The 22,158-nt window shown below is 42.4% G+C and overlaps 1 protein-coding gene across 6 annotated transcripts in view; it reads right to left on the reverse strand.

Annotated features, from left to right (window-relative positions):
- Nucleotides 1–5,544: 5,544 nt before the first annotated feature.
- The window catches only part of odr4 (odr-4 GPCR localization factor homolog), a 97,813-nt gene continuing 81,199 nt past the window's right edge, over nt 5,545–22,158 (reverse strand). For all 6 annotated transcript variants that reach the window (XM_078218343.1, XM_078218344.1, XM_078218346.1 and 3 more), the window contains 3 exons: nt 16,789–16,845; nt 8,186–8,259; nt 5,545–5,669 (listed from right to left, as the gene is read on the reverse strand). In XM_078218343.1, the coding sequence (XP_078074469.1) occupies nt 5,658–5,669; nt 8,186–8,259; nt 16,789–16,845 (143 nt within the window). In that variant the 3' untranslated portion in view covers nt 5,545–5,657. The remainder of the gene's footprint in view (nt 5,670–8,185; nt 8,260–16,788; nt 16,846–22,158) is intronic.

A 22,158-nucleotide genomic window follows, 5' to 3' on the forward strand; every position in this document is an offset into this window, starting at 1 on the left:
CTAAGTTAATACAATATGCTGACAAATTGTATAGCAGATTGTAAAATCATCTCATTGGAATTGCCATGAAAGTTTCACCATCTAAGGTATCAATGCCAGTGGGCCTCAAAGTAGCATCTTGAAGTCAATCTTGTCTATTATTGTATATTAAATGCCAGCTATGAAAGTGGTCCATTATCTAACGTCCTGTATACTGTAACAATGAAGTGATAAAACAGGCCTTCAGATTGGAATCAGGATTTTGAACCCAATAAGAGATGGACAGCTTTGCAAAAAATATGGCATTAGGTGGAAGCAAACCAGCCATATCACCCAATCACTCATCAAATTCTGTGGCGAAATAGGTGGTGCACTAGAACTGCTGGAGTTGACTTTTAGCTCCACAATTAACAGAGATGTTGTCAAAACAGCTAGCCTTCACCTGGAACCTTATATTGACATGGGCCCGCAAATTCCTGGGACTGGCAATCACTGGCAGATTGCTACTGTGAAGGGACTTGCTGCAATTCCAAAGCCCCTGTCTCACCCAACCTTCCTCACTCAAGCCAGATGAGACAGGAAAAGTGAAGCACGTCCCTGGCTGTTTGAGTGAGATGTAAATAGAGTGCAGCGATGGGGTACATGGTTAGTTTAAAGGGACCATTGAAAGGGAGAAGGTAAGTTTCAAAGGTAAGTGAATGGGGCAGGGGGGCTGGACCAGATAAATTGGATCCGTGAGGTGCTGGGGGGAGCGGTTGGATTGGCTCTTTATAATAGTTACTCATGTTTATTGTTCAGACTATCTGTGAAGATAAAACTAACAGAACCGTCCAGTGGTTAGATATTTAAATTGCTTTCTCTAATGGTTCTGAGCCCAGCACAATTGCCCAGGGAAGTTAGTCCTTCTGGACAATTGCTGCTAAACCCTTATGTGGAAACCTCCAAGAGAGATTCCCCAGGGATAACTCCAAATGTGATGTCTGGGAGCTAGGAAGCCATGACCCACTAACTCCTTATTTACTATCTATACATTTATTACGGAAAACATGAGAAATAGGTACAGGAATAGGTCATACTACCCCTCAAGTCTATTACACCACCATTCAATATGTTTTGGCTGTACTTCTACATAGTTACATGGCTAAGTTGGTAACATTCCCACTTTGGAGTCATAAGGTTCAAATCCCACTCCAGAACATCAGCACAAAAATGAAGTATCGCGCTCCTGTTGAAGATGTTACACCCATTCAGGTGGATGCAGAAAATCCCATAATAATATTTAAAAAAAGAGCAGGGGAGTTATCCCGTGTCCTGGACAACATTTATCCCCCGTTCAATATCACGAAAACAGATCATCTGGTCATTATCATTTTTGTTGTGGGAGCTTGCTGTACAAAAATCAGTGGTCATATTTCCTACAACTGCCTTTACTTAAAAAGTATTTTATTGTTTCAATTCTCTTGGTGCACAGAAATCTATTCTTCCAAAGATTCAAAACCCCATGTATGAAAAAATGTCTTCTCATCTCAGCCCTAAATGGCTGACCCCTTTATCTTACCTCCTAGTTCCAGATTCTCCAATAAGGGGAAACAGCCTCTCAGCATCTTGTCTAAATTACTGATAGTGTATATAGCGGAGGCACAAGTACTGATCGTAGTATCATTCTATAATTACACTCATAATACTCCGTAAAACTAAATTAAGATAGGATGTGCACCTTTACTTTGGTTAGGCAGATCCAAAACATTTAGTTTTGCTGAACAGAATTCAAAGTCATGACCAGCATATTATCGTCAGCTATGCAGATAGAGTTCCATTTTAGGTACACGGAGATGATATAAGTAAAGTAAAAGTAAAGTTTATTTATTAGTCACAAGTAAGGCTTACGTTACCACTGCAATGAAGTTACTGTGAAATTCCCTTAGTCACCACACTATGGCACCTGTTCGGGTCAATGCACATAACCAGTGTTAGAATGTAACCAGTGACAACTTTGTATTGGATGTAATGTGACCAATGGGAACAAGATGTAAGGGTCAGCTAACCCAGTAAAACATGGAACCAATCAGAGTGATGTAATAGTCAGCTGACTCATTATAATTAAGGAACTATGTAGAATTGTGGGAAGTTTGGAGTGGCCCAGGGCGAGGCCCCCAAGTTTGGAGTAAGTTTTGTTGTATTTTCATTAGCTGCATTTTGAAGAGTTCCTTCTGAGGAAACAACCAGCATGTCTTTCAGACTGTGGGAGCAAACCGGAACACCCGGAGGTCACCCAGGCAGACACGGAGAGAATATGCAAACTCCACACTGACAGTAACCCAAGCTGGGAATTGAACCCGGGTCCCTGGCACTGAGGCAGCAGTGCTAACCACTGTGCCGCCCCTGGAGTTGGAGTTGGATCTCTCTTCTTGTACCCAGTCTTGGTCCATGGGTACCATCAATATAGACTACTTGGAGTTCCCAGTGAATGTCACATTAGCAATCCCTCACACTGCAGAGTATAGCAAAAAAGACAGTTGACCAAACACTGAAAACAGAGGAAGAAATGGAGATCCATTGATTCTGCTCAGTTCCCACGTCAAGTAGGGCCGACCCTTTCTTTGCTCTTGCGATTTCTTCCTCTTGTAGTTCCTTGTGCCACTTGGCAGTCAACTTCATAGAATCCTAGAATCCGACAGTGCAGAAGGAGGCCATTCGGCCCATCGAGTCTGCACCGAACACAATCCCACCCAGACCCCACCCCCACAACCCCATGCATTTACCCTAGCTAGTCCCCCTGACCCTAAGGGACAATTTAACATGGTCAGTCCACCTAACCCGCACATCTTTGGACTGAGAGGGGAAACCGGAGCACCCGGAGGAAACCCACGCAGACACGGGGAGAACATGCAAACTCCACACAGACAGTGACCCAAGCCAGGATTCGACCCCGGGTCCTTGGCGCTGAGAGGCAGCAGTGCTAACCACTGTGCCACCATGCTGCCCCCAACGGCACAGTTGGCAAGTTGGGTGCAGGGTGTACCCTCCTCTACATCAGAGGTGTCTTTACTAGGCAAGGTAATTTGCAAAAAATGAAACATTAAAAAAAACTCCACTATTTCTGTAGGGATGCCTTGCCAAAAATAGCTACAGGCACATCAAGCTATCTTCTTCAAAGTGTGACTGGGTAATCAGAAATAATTCTGGTTTATATCCCATGTTGAAATTTGCATCCCAGGCAACCAAACCACCAACGTGTGTAGCACACAGAAATGTTTAATTTACTAAAGCAGCTTCGCTGTAATTACTGACTGATTCTGCATACAAAATTCACTGCTAGCTGATAAAACAAACAATAACCAGTGCCTTCCCAGTTCACTTCTGCTTTGTTATGGCTGGCAGCATCTTTGTGCAGCAGTTATACAAACTTGGCCATGTGTAAGGGAAGGCTGCAGAAATCACAGGTACATTAAAAAAATGTGATTTTTAAGGGGCATCTTGACAAATACATGAGTAGGATGGGAATAGAGTGATATGGTCCCCGGAAAGGTAGGGGATTTTAGTTCAGTCAGGCAGCATGGTCGGTGCAGGCATAGAGGGCCGAAGGGCCTGTTCCTGTGCTGTAATTTTCTTTGTGTATGCACTTCCAAAGATGATATGCATTCGCAGTAATTGATTTTTAAAAAATCTTACTGCATTAATAATTTGTTCTGCTATGGAAAGCTGTAACTCACAATGGAATTGGCAAAGTGAATTCATTTGTCAAGTATGAGCATTGTGTCATCAGGCTACACAGCTAGAGGAAGAACAAACCTGTCCTTACCATGGCCTGGATATTGGTGGAATCGGGCTGATTTGAGAGGCCTTTAATAAGTGTGGGTGGGACCTGATTCTGGGCTTCACGATCCATCCCCGTTTCTGGAAACATGTACTTAAGGGTGTGGGTAGGCAACTTGCAAGCAGCATTCCCAGCTTTCCTGACTCCATTGCAGGGATGGACATTTCAGATGTTCCCACAATTATGCCAGAATTGGACCCATTCTGTAAGAGGTGGTTCACGGCACCTTAGAGGAGTGTCACCTATGGGTGAACACTACTCCTGAGACAGCAACCAAAGAAAAACAGCCATTCAACAGTTCCTTTGAAATGCATTGGCCTTTAACCTTCTCATAAAGTTGTCAATCAATCACAATCACTCATAATATTAATGGCAAAAGATTGTCATTATTATCCTTTTAATCTTGTGTAAAAGCATAGGCATTGAAAATAACTCTTCAAAATCAGATTATTACAAGGTAATAAAGATGTCAATCAAACAAACCAGCACACCCCTCCAAGCTGCGTCAACATTACCGGTTGAGATGCATTATTAGCCATTCTTAGAGCTAAGCATTCATAATGAGGTACTCTGAAAAAAAAACAGACGTCTGACCTTCTGTTCTGTTTCTGGTAATGCAGTTGCTAGGAGTGAGGGCCTGACAATCATGACTAAACTGGGCCGATGTCTCAGTAAATGGAGGCAGACCTTCTAACCTGCTAGCCACATTATTCGCCCACCTCCATTGCTGCCTTAGGCCTACCTCCAGAGGCTGCACACCGATCCTTTGGCGCTGCCATCCTCGGAATGAAAAGATGGTGGGTAGAGACCTCCTAACTTTCACGACTCGTTTGTATTTCAAACGAACTGTTGAACGGCTGCTTTTACTTGGTTGCATGTCTCAGGAGTAATGTTCCCCCATAGTTTACAACTCCTCTATGGTGCTGTGAACCACCTCTAACAGAATGGGTCAAATTCCGGCATAATTGTGGAAAGATCTGAAACATCCACCTCTGCAATGGAGTCAGGAAGGTTGGGAGTGCTGCTTGATGGCCCCTTGATGTCTGTAAATTTACTTCGACTGTTTGTTAATTCATGTTTTGCAGAAGGGTTCAATGAAAAGTGATCAGTAGCAGCAGTCTTTATTTAATTTTTTCCTTGTCTAGCTCCATCATTGCTGCCCAAAATGAAGATTAACAACCTTAGAATTTTTTTTGAGAAAAAGCTCTTTGGTCTGCTTTCAATTGCTCACCAAGCAGCAGCCAAGTAAGAAAAAAAGAACTGGATGAGTGTGCAAACCAGCTTTGGGAGAGATAGCAGAAACATGGAATTTACATGCAACATTCAGATACCTGCTTAATAACTGCCAAGTTATGAGTTTCTCTGCTGAAGTAGGTCTCATGCTATTTGGAGCCAAAGTACACTGGCTAAGTTTGGATAGCATAAGGAACAAATTTAAAATCTTTTACGAACACCGAGACTGACATCTGTAAATGTAAACCCCCTCAGTGGTTTCTGATTATCTGTAGACTGCAGTGTCTCCTACCTAAAAAAGATGGACGATCATAATCAGGCAAAGAGAGATACAAATGCTTGATTTATACTGTAATTATAATTCTCCAACAATTTCAGTAGGTGCAAGAACAATATCAAAGTGGTCACTTTTTTTATATATTCAGATTCATTACCAACTATGATGAAAAAACCTGTCCGTTCTGTGGTAATAATACAAGACTAAAAACGGCACCAAAATCCATTGCTTCTCTCTCTGTGTAATGCTTTTATTCAAACGGAGCTGAGAATACAGTTTCAGTCAAAAAAGCATGGGAACTGGATCTTATATGTTCCTTGAAAAAGGAGTTGGATTACTGTTCATCAGTACTCAAGTTGATTCCTGTAATAGAACAAAAGAAGGCAAGTTCAAAATTCCTCACATGCTCGCTACATTTTTTGTAAAACTACATCATTGAATGTTTTTAATACAACCCTACTACTTCCCAAAATTACATGACCAGTTTCAAACTATTGCTCATCTGTCCAAGCCTTCTATCAGGCGATCCACCTCCTAAGATTTCAGTTAGTTGTTTGCAAAGGAATCTGTTAAGCTTTATGTCAAATGTTGTCTTGTGGTGCAGATCTTAAATGTTGTAATCAGGCCATGCTATCTATTTATAGAACGTAGTTTTAACATGTGGGCTTCAGAGTAAAATTATGCATGGATCATTGTTTTATCAGTTTGACTTCCCTTTCGTGCAAATGTCGATGAAAGCACACAATTAATATTATGGGTCTGCTAGCACATTGAGTCATGCTATCAACGTTAGCAGAGCCTGCCTCCTTAAACCTTTCTTTTGCATGAGAGCATGAGAAAAACAGAGTGCCATCTTACAATATTGGAAAATTCCAGAGGTAAAGCCAGCCTTTGAAGCAAGAGGGAGGAACTAAAATCATGTTCACCAAAGAAAAGATATACTTGTCATAGAGGGAGTGCAGCGAAGGTTCGCCAGACTGACTCCTGGGATGGCAGGATTGTCATACGAGGAGAGATTAGGTTGACTAGGCCTGTATTTACTGTAGTTTAAAAGAATGAGAGGGGATCTAATTGAAATGTATAAAATTCTGACAGGGCAGGACAGACTGGATGCAGAGATGATGTTCCCTCTAGGCTAGGGTGTCTGGAACAAAGGATCATGGTCTCAGGATACAGGACAGACTATTTAGGACTGAGATGAGGAAAAATCTCTACACTCAGAGGGTAGTCAACCTGTGGAATTCTTTACAACAGAAGGCAGTGGAAGCCAAGTCACTGAATATACTTAAGTTGGATTTCTAGACACGAAAAGCAACAAGGGGATGGAAAAAGTGTGGGAGTATGGCGTTGGGATAGATGATCAGGCATGATCATCGTGAATGGCGGAGCAGGCTCGAGGGGCCGAATCTCCTGCTCCTATTTTCCATGTCAAAATGACTTTACAGATAGCATTTCTGGATTTAAAAGGTAAGATACTACACTATGCACAGAGATGAGAATTAGGGTTGAAGGGATGATTAAGGTATAAACATAGTGAAAACAACTGAACTTCACTTTGGTCATTTTTCCTCAATTTTTATAGGCAATATTTATGCACTAAAAGTGGAAATTAATTAAAGCATTTTCTATAATGAGAGTTACAAGAGTGTAATTCTAAAAATAAGCAAATTTACAAAGACCTTGATAGATACTCATTTTGGCTATGTCTTAATTTGTCTCTGAGCAAAACATTTATTGTCCAGACACATGCTCTTTTATAAAAACACCATGTATGTAGACAGGAACAAAGAACTATTATTACCTCATTATTTCTTATTGGAGTTTAATTTACCACATAATTAACACAAACTTGGTTCTATATAGATAATGTCATCAAGATAAAAATACTCAGAAAATATAGCGCATGTTTTCACCTGAACTGCTTTCCCGTGGTGCTGGACCATTGGAGCAGGGAGAGGAGAGAAGCCACACCCTCTTTTTTAGAACACTGGCTGCCATATTCAACCTTGCAATTTTTTGGGACATTTAAACAGTTTTTCAGTGTGCTATTAAATGGGTGAGGTGGGTAGGGTGGAGGTGGGTGACATAGGTAGGGTAACTGGGTTGTGGGGGTTGTCGGGTTGTTAAATTAGCGGCCATTCAGGTCTTGTTGGGGGCAGGGAGTAGATGTTGGAGTAGAGAGGGTGAAAGTGGGATGGTCAGTGGAGTGACGTGATGGAGTCAAGTGGTGGGAGCGAATCAGGTCAGGTTGGAGGGGGAGTTGGGAAGTCGAGGGGGGACGTAGTATGTTGGGGGTTACTCAGGAGTTGGGTGAGTCAGGTGGTGGGGACTAGTCACGTCAGGTCGAGCAAGTCACACGGCGGGGACTAGTCAGGTGGGCGTGGTGAGAATTTGGGGGGGGTGGGAGATGGTCAGGGTAGGGTGGAAGTCAGTGAATTGAGTGGAGAGTTTTAGGTGTCAGTTGTATAGTTACCCAGGAGTTAGACTAGGATTTTGCTGTACAAGATTTCCTGGCTAACTATTCAGGTTAGTAATTTGAAACGGACCAAAGTCTCCAACTCGAGCTACAAGTTGGAAACTTTATTGGAGGGTCCCAGGGAGAGGGAAATTGTCTGTTGGAAGTTCAAAACTTCACAGGCAATTTCCTCCGAGCCAGTGCATTCAGGGACTTCTGCAGTGTATTGAAATACATCATGGGGGAGTGTCTGGTCTCAGAGGATCTGGGCCAAAGTACTGCTCAATTTCAGAAGGTATGAAGACAGCAAGATTTTGGTGACATTAACAAGGGAAACCTTGTGAAACAAACGATTGATTCATGTAGAAAGGCATGAAATAGCATTTTTATACAATTTAATTTGTAATAATTAAGGTACACTTACACCAATGAAGTTCCCGAAATAAATCACAGAGACTGCTACCGCGATGACTCCTACACCTGCTGCTGCTGCCACACCTAGTACACAAGGCACAAACAGATTTTATAAGGATTGGGTCATGGAGCAGATGGTGCATGTTAGTCACCATGAATAGCTATAATTACAAACACTGGATCTTTGAACATATGGAACCATTATCAATTGTTAAAAACCCATCTGGTTCATTAATGTCCTTTAGAGAAGGAAATCTGCCATCCTTACCTGGTCTGGCCTACACACAACTCCAAACCAATAGCAATGTGGTAGAATCTTAAAATGAACTCTGAAATGGTCTAAGGAGCTACTCAGTTCAAGGGCAATTAGGGATGGGCAATAAATCCATAGAATCCCGACAATGCAGAAGGAGGCCATTCGGCTCATCGGGTCCTTATGAACCCTCTGAAAGAGCACTCTGCCTTGGCCCAATCCTGCACCCTATCCCCGTCATCCCATGCATTGATCATGGCCAATCCACCTAACGTGCACATTTTTGGTTTGTAAGAGGAAAACGGAGTACCTAGACATGGGGAGAACGTGCAAACTCCACACAATCACCCAAGGCCGGCATCAAACCTGGGTCCCTAGCACTATGAGGCAGCAATGTTAACCACTGTGCCTTCATGTCACCAGTAACGGCCAATCCTGTGAATGAATTAAAAAGCTTTGGGTGTGAATTTTATCTTCCACATGCACTTTCCTGGAGGTGCATGCGACACCACCGGCTGATTCTGGTAAGGTATCTTGAGAATGTGTTTGTGTTGCTGTTCCCTACGTACACTGAAAGTAAGTGATGGGACGCTGACATCACACAGCCCTAATAGCTGTTGTGACATCAAACTTCTGAATTTGGGTCACACAGATCCAGGCAACAAATTTGTGCGTCAATTCACAAAGAAAGTGTTGAGCTGCCAGAGGGGCCAACCACCCAACTTGCAAGCAAGTAATTTTGAAGAATACCCCGTTACAAAATGTCCAGCTGCACTGTAGAGTGTTTTTGGAGGTGTTGTGGTGAGTTCTTTGACTTGACAAGGGGTGTTGCCACATGTTTACAAGGATAGCAAAGAAGTATGTTATCTGTCCACACTAAAGTTGCACCAGATATGGAGCCTACAGTTGCAATGCGTCTGGGTTAGCAGGACAAAAGGGAGATGGAGCAGAGGCTGCAGCAAGGGCTGTGTGTGATGCCCTCTGCTAAACTGAAGCTGGACTCCTCCATGTTCTCCAACATTAACAGGCGGCTAGCTGACAGTCCAGCCAATGCACTTAGCATTTTGGTGTGTATGTTCATCAGCACTTTCCTTTATGGCATCGCTTGAGGTCCTCACCCGAGTTCTCTGTAGCAGAACTCATCTGCAACCGTGCTCTCTGGTGAGCTGACAAATGAACCATCCTTTATTGCTGGTGTGGCTATGTAGCCCACTCATGCCCAGTAACTCACCATGTGAAAACTCAATAGTAGCCTCCAGGATATTTTCAGCGAAGGTATCTGAGCAGGTGGTTGCAAATGCAATATCAAATGACGGGACAACTTCATCAGTGCTGTGCTCTTTCTCTGGCTCCTTGGGCTGCTGTGGCTAGGTTGATGGCAGTTCTTGGGTGTCTGCATGCAAAACAAATCAGAAGTGGGTGGGAAGCAAGAGGTCCATGGTCACACAAATTGTTCATCATATCATGTTCAAGATGAGACGAGCTGGGAGCGGAGAAGGGGCATGAGGCATGAACATACCATCATCAAGTTTTCAATGTGCTGGATAACGTGAGCTCTGTTGCAGCTGGCCCTGTGATGTGGAGAGCCATCTCAGATGCAGGCAGTCTGGTCTCCCACCAGTTCTGCTCAACTCACTTTCATTGTGCCCACCCTCTCCTGGAATAGAGAGGCAGAATGTCATTGGCTGCGTTGCACTGTTTGGATGATATGCCTGTTATAGTTGTATAGCTGGAGATATGAGGAGGCAGCAAGTGATGGGTGTGAGCATGAGGTGGAGTACAGTTTTCTGGATGCGATGTATGAATTCTGAGTGTCAGGGAATGTTGCTGAGTGGTGGGTGTGTGCTGCATTGAGCAGTGTGAAGGCTGATGGTACAGTGGGTTGGAGATGTCACATGAAGATGAATTCACTGATCCTAGTGAGGTCATTCGACTTTTGGCACACCTTAAGGCCAGATGCTGGAATTGACTGACCTCACCACTGTTCCTACTCCTTTTGGAGGGTGGTTCTCGAGGGCGTCCTTGTCCCCATTGGATCATAGTCTCTCTTCTCCTGTCCACCTGCACAACCAATGTCTCCAGTGCTGCATCTGTTATCTTGGAATCCCTCTTTGTATTGGAGTTCCCAATTCCAAGCTTTAAATTATACCAACATTATTTGGTGCAGATTCCCTTTAAGTGGGGCAGCCTGCCTTTAAGAGCAGGTCGAGTGCACCACCTATTATCAGTGCAATGGTACACAGCCCCTGCTGAGCACAACATCAGCCAACAGCAGAGAATGCACCAGCCCCTATGGTGCAACCATGGTAATTAAATAGCAGTATTAAATTTACTTGCTGCACACCCCCAAGGAAACCAGTGCAGGCAGTTTGCAAATCATGAGCTCCAGCACCCAAAAATAGGGGAAACCAATTTTTAGTTCATTTTCTAAACCAGCAAATGACATTTTAATCGTTAAATGGTGTTCTTCTTTTAAGAAAAAAACCATTTATGGAGTCCACTGTTTAAGGGTAAGCTTACTTTGTGGCCGCTCCAGCCAGTGATGGAAAGTTAAGAGTTGAGAGCCTAATATATTTTGAATATATACTCCTGGTGGGCACAATTCCATGTGCCAAAGTGGATAATTTGCACTTTTGTATCAGATTAGTTTTATAATTTCATTGTGGCAATGAAATTGTACAATTTACAGCAGCTTATTAGAATCGAGCAATTATTTTGTGATAAAAGGTAAAATAACTCCTCAGGGGTCGGTATCCATTCACCAGGTTCCTTTAAATTACAAACTCTATTCTGCTCCTAGAGTGCTTCAGGTACAAAGTCAGTGGGCCTGACACTCCCATATTTATATACAGGGGAGGCTCCCTGGTTGGACAGGCAATTACGACCTCAATCAAGGAGCTCATACTCCAAGAAGCCAACCTCATGGATCCCGTTGAAGCTTCCTTTACACCCCTCCCCTATAAGTCTGGGGAACCTTGGTGGTTCATGCATCTCATGTGTCTCTTGTGACATTTCAGCGCTGGGTCCTGATTAATACTGGACATCCATTTAATCTTATGGTTATCTTAATTAGGTCCAATTTGGATATTGCTATGCAGTGTAATTGTTCCACGGTGAATGTCAGTGAATCTTCCAGGGCGTGCACTCTCCTGGATACTGGCCACATGTCGCTTTCCTAAACTTAGGACTTGAAGACTTACTTTGCTACTCCGACTCTGCATACCGGCAACAATTACAATGCCTTGCCGGGTGGAATTCGAAAGGGACAATTGACTGGTCAAAGCTCGGCTTTGCTTTGGGGCTGTACTGCAGACAGACCTACGTTTCCTTGTACCCAGATACTTCGTGATGGAGGCTATGTAATCATCTGCGCTCAAGTGGTGGTTCCTGAACTCAGTCGAATTGGCGTGGGTGTCCACTTCCATCGGGACACCTCACAACTCACATGCACCACTTGCCGCATTTTCCAATGATAGGGCTATCTGTAGCGTCTGTTTGAAGTCCAGTTGGGCTTCAGCCAACATGCTTTTTTGGATAATTATATTATTTATCCCACATACCAAATGGTTTCTTATCATCTCATTAAGCGTCACCCCAAAATCACATGCTTCCACCAATTCCTGGAAGGTTTTGGTATCTGGTGCTTTTGGGAAAGTTAAGCTGTGAATGACAGCAAATGCCAATGGTCCACAAACGGTCAGAAGAATGATAATTTGTTTTTCATCTGTCACAATGTCGTTAGCTCTTGAAAGATAATGCATGCATTCCACATATTGGGCCTAGTCCTCCACAGCATGGTCAAAAGAATCCAGTTTCCCAAACAGAGGCTTGATGCCTGAAAAGGGCCTATCCCAAGCGAAGCTGGCTGTTAGTGAGCAAGTTCCTTCAGGTCATTCTTCTGCCTCGTCTCCACTGAAATAACTCCTGAGAGGCCGGTATCCATTGACCAGATTCCCTTTATTTTCAAACTCTATTCTATCCTAGAGTGCGTCTGGTATAAAGTTAGAATCAGGAGAGCCAGTGGACCAGACACTCCCATATCTATATATAGATGAGGTTTTCTGATTCTGGAGGCAATTATGACCTCAATCAGGGACATCTTTTGTTGTCCAACCAAATAAACAAAATCAAATTAACTCAAAAGGGGCAGCTCCCTAAAAGGAGGGGGACCGCCCAAAACAAAAGACAAAGCAGAAAGGAAACTTAAAACATCAAATTAAAATGTGATTAACGAGGTCAGGTGACCTTAATCAGGGAACTCAGATTCCAAGCACTAACCTCATGGGTCTTGTTAAAGTGATTACAAAAGGTACAGAAAATGGAGAGAGAGTCAATGAAACTACATACTGGGAGGTAAACATTGGTCATTAAACAATGCGATATTCATCATTGCAGAATATTAAAAAGTAATAATAATATTCTTATTGGAAAATTTTATCAAAATTCTACAATCTTATCATCTCTGAAGGGCAGACTGTGTTGGAGCTCCAACTCACCCTGTTAACAAACTGTAGAAAATTAACTTTTGTTCAAGGTCTTCTGCATCTGTGCCAATGGAACTGCATGAAGTGCACAGCAAGCCATTATGGTGAGGGAAGGATTGTTTGCACAAGTATCATTGCCAACAGGTGCCAAAGAGAAAAGTAATCATCTAGATAAGTGTGCAAAACTGTTTGTAAGCTGGGATTGCCACTTTGGAAGTCTCCAGTGATTGGGAATGTGTTGACCTTGTTCAGCCAAACATGACAGTAAATGCAATGAAAGCCCCCTCTCCAGTGGTGTTTAAAGAGATTATACGGGATTTACAGGTAAATTGATGATTACTTCTGGCTGCTGCTCAATTTCTCGGTGATATTTGTCGAGTTCCTACACTGTTTGAAGCACAATTTGTTTGCAGAGGGGGGGAACTGGCTGCTCACACACTTCTGTTATTGTTCGCTTGTTCATAAATTATCTGCCTCCAGTCATAGATACATGCATAGAGCTGATAGGAAGAGAATTCCAGGATTTTGATCCAGTGACAATGAAGGAACAGAGACAAAAATCAAAATTATGTGTGGCTTGGAACGAAACTTGCAGGTGGTCATGTTCCCATGAATTTTCTGCCCATGTCCTTCTGGGTGGTAGAGGTCGCGGATTTAGAAGGTGCTGTTCAGGAGCTGTAATGAATTGCTGCAGTGCCTCTTGTAGATTGTACATACTGCTGCCATTGTGCTTCAGTGGTGGATGGAGTGAATGTGTATTGTGGTGAATGGGGTACCAATCAAGCAGGCTTGTGATTCACTATACGCAGAGTCCCCCTCTAACCTTGCCTATCAATGGCTGCAAGAGCAAGATAAAATGATGCTACATCTTCTTCATCATCACTCGTGATCTTTCTCCATTGACTGAGGAACTTCCACAGACTAACAAGCTGAAAATAAAGCCTGCTAGGGATAGGTTGTGGTGTGGAGAGAGCAGAGGGTAAGAAGAGTATATGCTGAGAACATCCGTAGCTTGCCGTAAAGAGTGGGCTAGGGGAGGCATGAAATCCTACTTGGCATGTCCATCATTATTGCAAGAGGTCATGGTTTCCATTCTTCCCCATCCCATTATTGTCAACATCTCTGAAATGGGCAAAAGGATATGTAGTTTCCCGGCTCCTCCTCTAGTGGCAGTCTACGATCTAGTGTCATGGTACCACTGCTTCCTGCAAAAAAATCTGTAGGTGGTTAGTAAGACTCTTGCAACAGGTTTGCGTAATGTAATCATTAAATGACTGCTACTGTGTGATGCAGCTGTAAACTCAGTAACGGTGCACAGTATGAGAGCGCAATGTAAAGGATATCAACTGAACAGTGTCATACTTTGCTGAAGACTCTGGATGGTGGGGAATGGAGGCAGTTTGAATTCAACAGTTAATGAGGCTCTGTAATCAGAAGGCCGTTCTTACCTTGACAATTCTTGTCAGATGATTAAACTTTCAACACTACATCCACATCCAAGAAGCCATGTCCATAGAAAATGTTTGTTCAAGGGCTCCAGGACTTGAGCACAAAATCCAAAGCCGACGCTACCGTTTAGTGCTGAGGGAGCCTGGGATTGTCAGGTGTGCTGTCTTTCAGATGAGATGTTAAATCTAGCCCCATGTAACTGCATGGGTGGATGCAAAATAGGCCACTATTTTGAAGAACGGCAGGGGAGTTATCCCAGGTGTCCTGGCCAATATTTATTCCTCAATTAACATCACAAAAAGAGATTATCCTGTAATTAACACTTTATTGTTTGAGAGAGTTTGTGTGCACATATTTGTGTCATGTTTCCTACACAACAATAACTACACTTCAAAAAGTACTTCATTTTTTTTATTCATTTGTGGTTCATAGGCGTTGCTGGTTGGCCAGCATTTATTGCCCATCCCTAGTTGCCCTTGGAGGGCAGTTGAGAGTCAACCACATTGCTGTCGCTCTGGAGTCACGTGTAGGCCAGATGAGGTAAGGAGGGCAGATTTCCTTCCCTAAAGGACATTAGTGAACTAGATGGGTTTTTCCGACAATGGTTTCATGGTCACCAGTATGTTCTGAATTCCAGATATTTTTTATTGAATTCAAATTCAACCATCTACCATGGTGGGATTCAAACACAGGTCCCCAGAACATTAGCTGAGATTCTGGATTAATGGTCTAGTGATAATTCCACTAGGCCATCGCCTGTATGTCGGTTGTATAGCACTTTAAGTTGTCTGGTGGTTGTGAAAAACACCAAATAAATACAAATCTTTCCTTCTTCCTCCCATTGCATGCTATCAGATGACTGGAAGGTTTCTTGCTGCCCCATTGCCAGGCGACATAGAATGTTCGTCCTCCTGCACCAAGAACTCTAGTGCAGCATTTGACAATATTACTGTTCACACTCTGTCAGCTTCAATAATTTCACCACACAGACTATTTTCACTTGATCTGCAGCCACAATGCACCTGCCATTAAGAGGTACCAGCTACCTGCAGCTTTTAATTAGCATTTTGGACTCCCGATATCAGGCATCTACTTCATGAGTGCAGGCAATGAACAGCACAGGTAGCACTGGCTGTACGCAAAATCCTGATAATCAGCAGGCAGCATGGATTTTATGTGCTGCTTGCTGGCAATTAATAGGCAGAGGTTAGTCTTGCACCATAATACCATGCCCCATTGCCCCACATAAAGATAAGAGGCAGTTAATGTGCTAATGCAAATTGTTTTACTCATCTCTGGTCATAAGGGCTCTTCAGGGATCTACCTGACCTGGCAGCTTTTCATCTTGGGCTGAGATATATGCAATCAGGTCCTTGAAACAGAAAGCTTCTTGAGCCCTCCAAATCATGGCCAGTCACGGAATAGATTCAACAGAGAACACTCAGATGAGCGCAGTGCTATCCCTCCTCATGTCCAATATTTTAAAAAGGGAGACCGAACACAAATTTAGTTGAGATAGACAAATGGAAGACTGATATTTCCTCAGATTAAGTCCTCTTTGATGGATAAACTGGAAGATAACAAATCCATAAACAAACAAGGGCGGCATGGTGGCACTTTAGTTAGCACCGCTGCCTCACAGCGTTAGGAACTCAGGTTCAATTCTGGCCTCAGGTGACTGTCTGTATGGAGTTTGCATGTTCTCCCCATGTCTGTGTGGGTTTCCTCCCACAGTCCAAAGATGTGCGGGTTGTGAATTGGCCAGGTTAAATTGCCCCTTAGCGTCAGAGGGTAAATAGTGGGGTTATTGGGTAGGGCCTGGTTGGCAATGTTGTCGGTGCAGGCTCAATGGGTTGAATGATCTTCTCCTGCACTGTAGGGATTCTATGATTCTGTGATATTTTTCTCCCCAGTGAAAAATGAAAAATTTTCACTCCATCTAATAATCCAGCACAGTCCAAAGATGTGTGGGTTAGGTTGATTGGCCATGCTAAAATTGCCCTTAGTGTCCTGAGATGCGTAGATTAGAGGGATTAGTGGGTAAATATGTAGGGATGTGGGGGTAGGCCTAGGTGGGATTGTGGTCGGTGCAGACTCAATGGGCCGAATGGCCTCTTTCTGTACTGTAGGGATTCTATTTCTATGATCATAAATGCTTTAAAATGCTGAGCTGTGCCACCTCAAAGTGCTTTCTTTTTCCTGTATTGAGCTTATTGTGGATAGGCGTTTCTTTAATCAAAATTACGAAGGGGGTGTGAACTCCAGTAATGGTAGGTAAAAGTCGCCAAAGTCCCCGATAAACATTGATGGTAGATCCTGTTCCCAGAAAACTGGAAGATAACAAATCCATAAACAAGCAAGTATTCTAGCAGATTCTTGCATCATCAATTTCAGGAAGAATGGAAATGCCAGTTATATACAACTTACCCTTGTATTTAAACCCAGTCTCTATGATTTCCTGCTCTTCTGGTCTCTTTGATAGGTCTTGTCATTTAATTAAAGAAAATACATTTTGTATTAGTCAAAGCTAATTTTATTTCTTATACAATCATGTTTCAATCCACTTAATTGTATTTTTCTATAACTTATGAATGCTAGGGGAGTATTAAATGCCAATAGGCTATGTTTCACAAGTGATTCAAACTAGTTAACTTATGAGGAACAACAAATTTTAAACTTCAAGAACGCTATATGATTTTGACAATTGTCACAAATGCTGGACTTTACAAGACGGTTATGTTTTAAAATATCTCCTTTAACTTAAGGTAAAATTAGAAATTCCAGAAGCACCCCAGCTCAGAGACATAGCTATGTCTGGTTGCATAGGGCTGAAACTCAACCAGAAACCTATTGAAATTAAGTGACAGTTTTCACACCTTTACACAGTAACTCACAGAAAAGGTCAATTACTTAGTGAAACACAGGGAGAGGAGCAAAGCAGCTATGGAGAAGCAGGATGCTTGTAAGGATTTATTTTCTTTTCAACAGCCAGGGAAAAGATGTGAGTTTTGGAGATTTAAGGACCAAGGAGTCACTGAGGTAAGCTTTGCTGGTGGAAGCCAGATTTGGGAAACTCAGGCTAAGTGGAACGATTTCAAAGAACACTGGAAGTTGCAAACTAACAAGGCAGAGAGAAGAAACCTGCTGGAGAACCAGGAGCAACATTAGACTTGATCATGCAATATTACACATCTGCCAGTAGTGCGGTGCAGAGTGTAAGAGGTTAGAAGATATATCCTGATTGCATTAGTTAATGCTAAAGTGGCTGTTCTTTAGTTTGATGCAATAAAGTCTTTTATGCTTGATTTATGTTAATGTCAGTTTGCTTGTTACAGTAAAAGTCTTAACACATTAAATCTTGTCCTTTGATTATTTGTGTTACTCGATAGGATTCGATAGGGTCTTTTAAGAGACTTTTAGATAAGTACATGGAACTTAGTAAGATAGAGGGTTATAGGTAAGCCTAGTAATCGCTAAGGTAGGGACATGTTCGGCACAATTTTGTGGGTTGAAGGGCCTGTATTGTGCTGCAGTTTTTCTATGTTTCTATGTTACTCATTCGGGAAATTCATCTGGCACTCTTGCGGGAGAAAAACAGATTATAAAATGGGTATTGAAGATTTTTCAGAGTTTGAACGAACAAAATTTCACATTTGTTGTTGCTGCATTCAGCAAAAACTCACGTGGCTGTTTTCAATCCTCAGGCATTGCTGGGGGGAGACGATCTGTATGTTAGAGCCTTGTAACAATTAACAAGGTTAACTTAACGGCTGCAGCAGAGAAATTAGAGACCGACTTGAAAGTAGGGCTAAAAATGGCAGAGACCGTTGAAACAAAGTGCTTTTTGTATTTAGTGAGAAGCTAGGAGTTTGGTGAGTGAGGCAGTTTGGTGAAAGCAGAGAGTGTTGCTCCTTTCTTTTCCTACCTTTTCCAGCTTCCAGTATTTGGTTCTTACATTGGTATAGAAAGGAGGTTTCAAGGAGACCTCCACACTAGCACTCAAGGCTAAGTGAATGGGCAAGAACGTGGCAGTTAAAATATAATGGGCGGTAACTGCTGAGTTCAGGACCTCATTCCACAGAGATCTTTGAAAAATGCCCCCCCTCCTCATCTGCCCCCTCCAGAAGATCTTAGGTATGCAAGTGCATTGGAACTGCAAAATTCCCATGGGAGATTCCCTGTCCTGGGACACATCCACATATTGTGATCTAAATCACAAATTTCAGTTGGTTCTGACTGTATTACATCAACAGTTACCCAGAAACAGATAGTAGAATGAAAACCACTTCTAGCTTCTGGGTAACTATTATACAGAGCCACACCAATCCCCCTCTCTGCGGGACTACCCTCCCACCCTCAAATTCCTAGGAAACTCCCTCCAACAGTGGACTACTCTCCATGATAGGACCATACCAGAATCCCCCCACGGAATATCTCCTGCTCCCAATAGACGTGCCTCAACCCCCGACTATTCCTTGCAAGGCCTGGCACCCCAGCTCCACCCTCTTCTCCTATCCCCGCCTCCCCAGGTCGAACCCAACCTGATCGGACCACCCACCCACCTAGTAATGACATCAAAGGATATGGGGACAGTGAGAGAATAGTGATGGAAAAAGCTGGATGGGTTTTTTCAGATCTGGTTGAATGCCTGATAGGCTGAATGGCCTACTTCTACTCCAGTGTTCTGATGAAGTATTGGCTCAGCATTTGAACCTTATGGAGAAAAATGGAGATCCCACCAGCACTCAAGTTGAGTGAACTAGACTCCAGTTACAAAACCCCTTATTGTAATGCCCTTATTCAAAAATGGAGAAAGGCAAAATGTGGGAAACTACAGACCAGTTAGTTTAACATCTGTTGTTGGAAAAGTGTTAGAATCAATTATCAAGGTAGCATTATCAGGGCATTTGGTAAGTCAAAACGCTATGCATCAGAGTCAGCATGGTTTCATGAAGGGCAAATCATGTTTGACTAATTTGCTAGCACTCTTCGAAGATGTAACAAGTAAAGTGGATAATGGGGATCCTGTAGATGTAGTATATCTGGGCTTCCGGAATGCATTTGATAAGGTGCCGCACAAAAGGTTAATTCACAAGGTTACATCACATATGAGATTAGGGGCAATTTATTAGCTTGGATAGGTGACTGGCTGATGGACAGAAGACAGAGTCAGGATAAATGTTTTTTTTTCTGGATAGCAAGAAGTAACTAGTGGGGTGCCACAGGATTCGGTCCTTGGGCCCAACTATTTACAATCTATATTAATGATTTGGATACAGGGGTAGAAAGCTCTACAGCCAAATTTACAGATGACACAAAAATAGGCAGGACAATAAGTTGGAATGAGGAAATAAGAACCTTACGAATGGATATAGATAGGTTAGGAGAGTGGGCCAAAATGTGGCAGATGGAGTTTAACATGGATAAGTGAGAGGTCATGCATTTTGGTCGCAAAAATGGGAAGGCGACTTATTATCTAAATGGGGAAAAACTTCAGGGTGTTCCAGCACAGAGGGATCTGGGTGTCCTCGTTCATGAGTCACAGAAAACTAGCATGCAGGTACAGCAAATAAGAAAGAAAGCGAATGGAATGTTAGCATTTATAGCTGAAGGAATAGAATATAAAGATAAGGAAGTATTGTTGCAACTATACAAGGCATTGGCGAGGCCGCACCTGGAGTATTGTGCACAGTTTTGATTCCCGTATTTGTGGAAAGATGTAGTGGCATTGGAGGCAGTTCAGAGGAGGTTTACTAGATTGATTCCAGAAATATCATATGAGGAGAGATTGAACAGCGTAGGCCTATACTCTCTGGAATTTAGAAGAATGAGGGGAGATCAAATTGAGGTATATCAGCCATGATCAAATGTCAGAGAAGAGTTGATGGGCTGAATGGCCTAATTCTGCTTGTATATTTTATGAACTTATGAACCACCCCTTCATCTTCTCCTAACTTTCCATCATTCCTAAAAGTCATACACCCTCAATATGCTCAGTTACAAATTACAATGGGCAAATGTTCAGGTTACTTGCTTAGGGCTGGAGAGGAACTTGCAGTGGGAGAGGCAAATCCATGGTCCATGTAGGTACCAATGAAATAGGTAGAACTAGGAAAGAAGGTATGCATAGAGAGCATGAGGAGCTAGACACAAAGTTTAAAAGCATAACCTCCAAGGTTATAATCTCTGGATTAGTACCTGAGCCACAGGCAAATTGACATAGGGTACCTAAAATTAGAAAGATGAATACATGTCTCAAAGATTGGTGGGAGAAGTGGGCTCTGGTTTGTTGGGCACTGACACCCAGTACTGGGGAAAGTCTGTCTGAACTGTTGGGACGGTCTACACCTGAACCCTGCTGGGACCAGTGTTCTTTAAAACCGTACAACTAGGGAACAGAAGGGTTTTAAAATAATTAGTGGGGCAGGGGATCAAATGTGGGCAGATGTGGTACATCAAAGAATAGAAACAAGGGAAGAGAGGAAGGTATTAATATCGGAAATGATGAAGGGATCATGTCAGGAAGGGACAAGAAGTACAAATCTAAGATTAAATCAACAGATAAGGCTGGAGGTTAAAAAATAATAGAAGTACAAAACTTAAGGCTCTGTATCTGAATGCGCATAGCATTCGGAACAAAACAGATGAACTGATGGTGCAAATAGAGATTAATAAGTATGATCTATCAGCCATTATAGAAATATGGCTGCAAGATGGCAAACACTGGGACCTAAATATTGAAGGGTATGTGACCTTTAGGAAGGATAGGAAGTTAGGAAAAAGTGGAGAGGTAGTTCTGGTAGTTGAGGATAAGATTAGTACAATAGAGAGGGATGATCCAAGTTCAGAAAACCAGGGTGAATAAGCGGTTTGGTAGAGATAAGGAATGATATAGGCCAGAAGCCACATGTGGGAGTGGTGTACAGATCACCTAACAGAGGTATCACAGAAGAAATAGTGGGAATTTGTCAGAAAGGTGATTATGGGTGATTTTAATCTTACACATAGACTGGAATAATCAGATGTGCAAAAGTGGTGTAAATGACAAATTCACAGAATGTCTTCAGGATAAATTCCTGGATGAGCACGTTCTGGAGCCAACCAGAGAACAGTTTATAGAGTGATTACAAGTTAGGATTATTTGGTGACCTCAAAGTGAAGGTGCCTCTATATAGCAGTGATGATAATACGACTGAATTTTATATTCAGTTTGAGGGAGAGAAAAGTGAGTCTGAGATAGTATTTGAAACTTAACTAGGAGAAATTGTGTGGGCATGAAAGCAGAGCTAGCAAAAGTGAACTGGCAATTTACATTAAGCGATAGATCAATAGAGATACATACATTTAAAGGGGCATTTCAGAATACACAGAATTGATACATTCCAACAAGAAAAAATCCAAGGGGAAGGCCCAGTATGATGGTTAACTAAGGAAGTTAAAGATAGTATCAAACATGAAGAAAAAGCATATAATTGAACAAAGATGGGTGGCAGGTCAGAAGAATGGACAGAGTATAAAAAAAAGTAAAAAATTACTAAAAGATTAATCAGGAGAGGAATCTCAGTAGAAATTTAAGGATAGACAGTGAAAAGAGTTGACAGTGAATGTTGATCCTATAGAAAGTGAGTCTGGAGTCTAATAATAGAAAATAAGGAGAAGGCAGATGAATTGAATAGGTGTGTTGCACTATAGAGGATACAGCATCTCAGAAAGGGCTGTAGGTTAGAAAGTGGAAGGGAGAGAGGAATTAAAAAAGAACTACAATAATCAGGGAAATGGTACTTAGCAAATTGTTGG

The sequence above is a fragment of the Mustelus asterias genome, chromosome 8 (genome assembly GCF_964213995.1).
Source record: "Mustelus asterias chromosome 8, sMusAst1.hap1.1, whole genome shotgun sequence".
Lineage (NCBI taxonomy): Eukaryota > Metazoa > Chordata > Chondrichthyes > Carcharhiniformes > Triakidae > Mustelus > Mustelus asterias.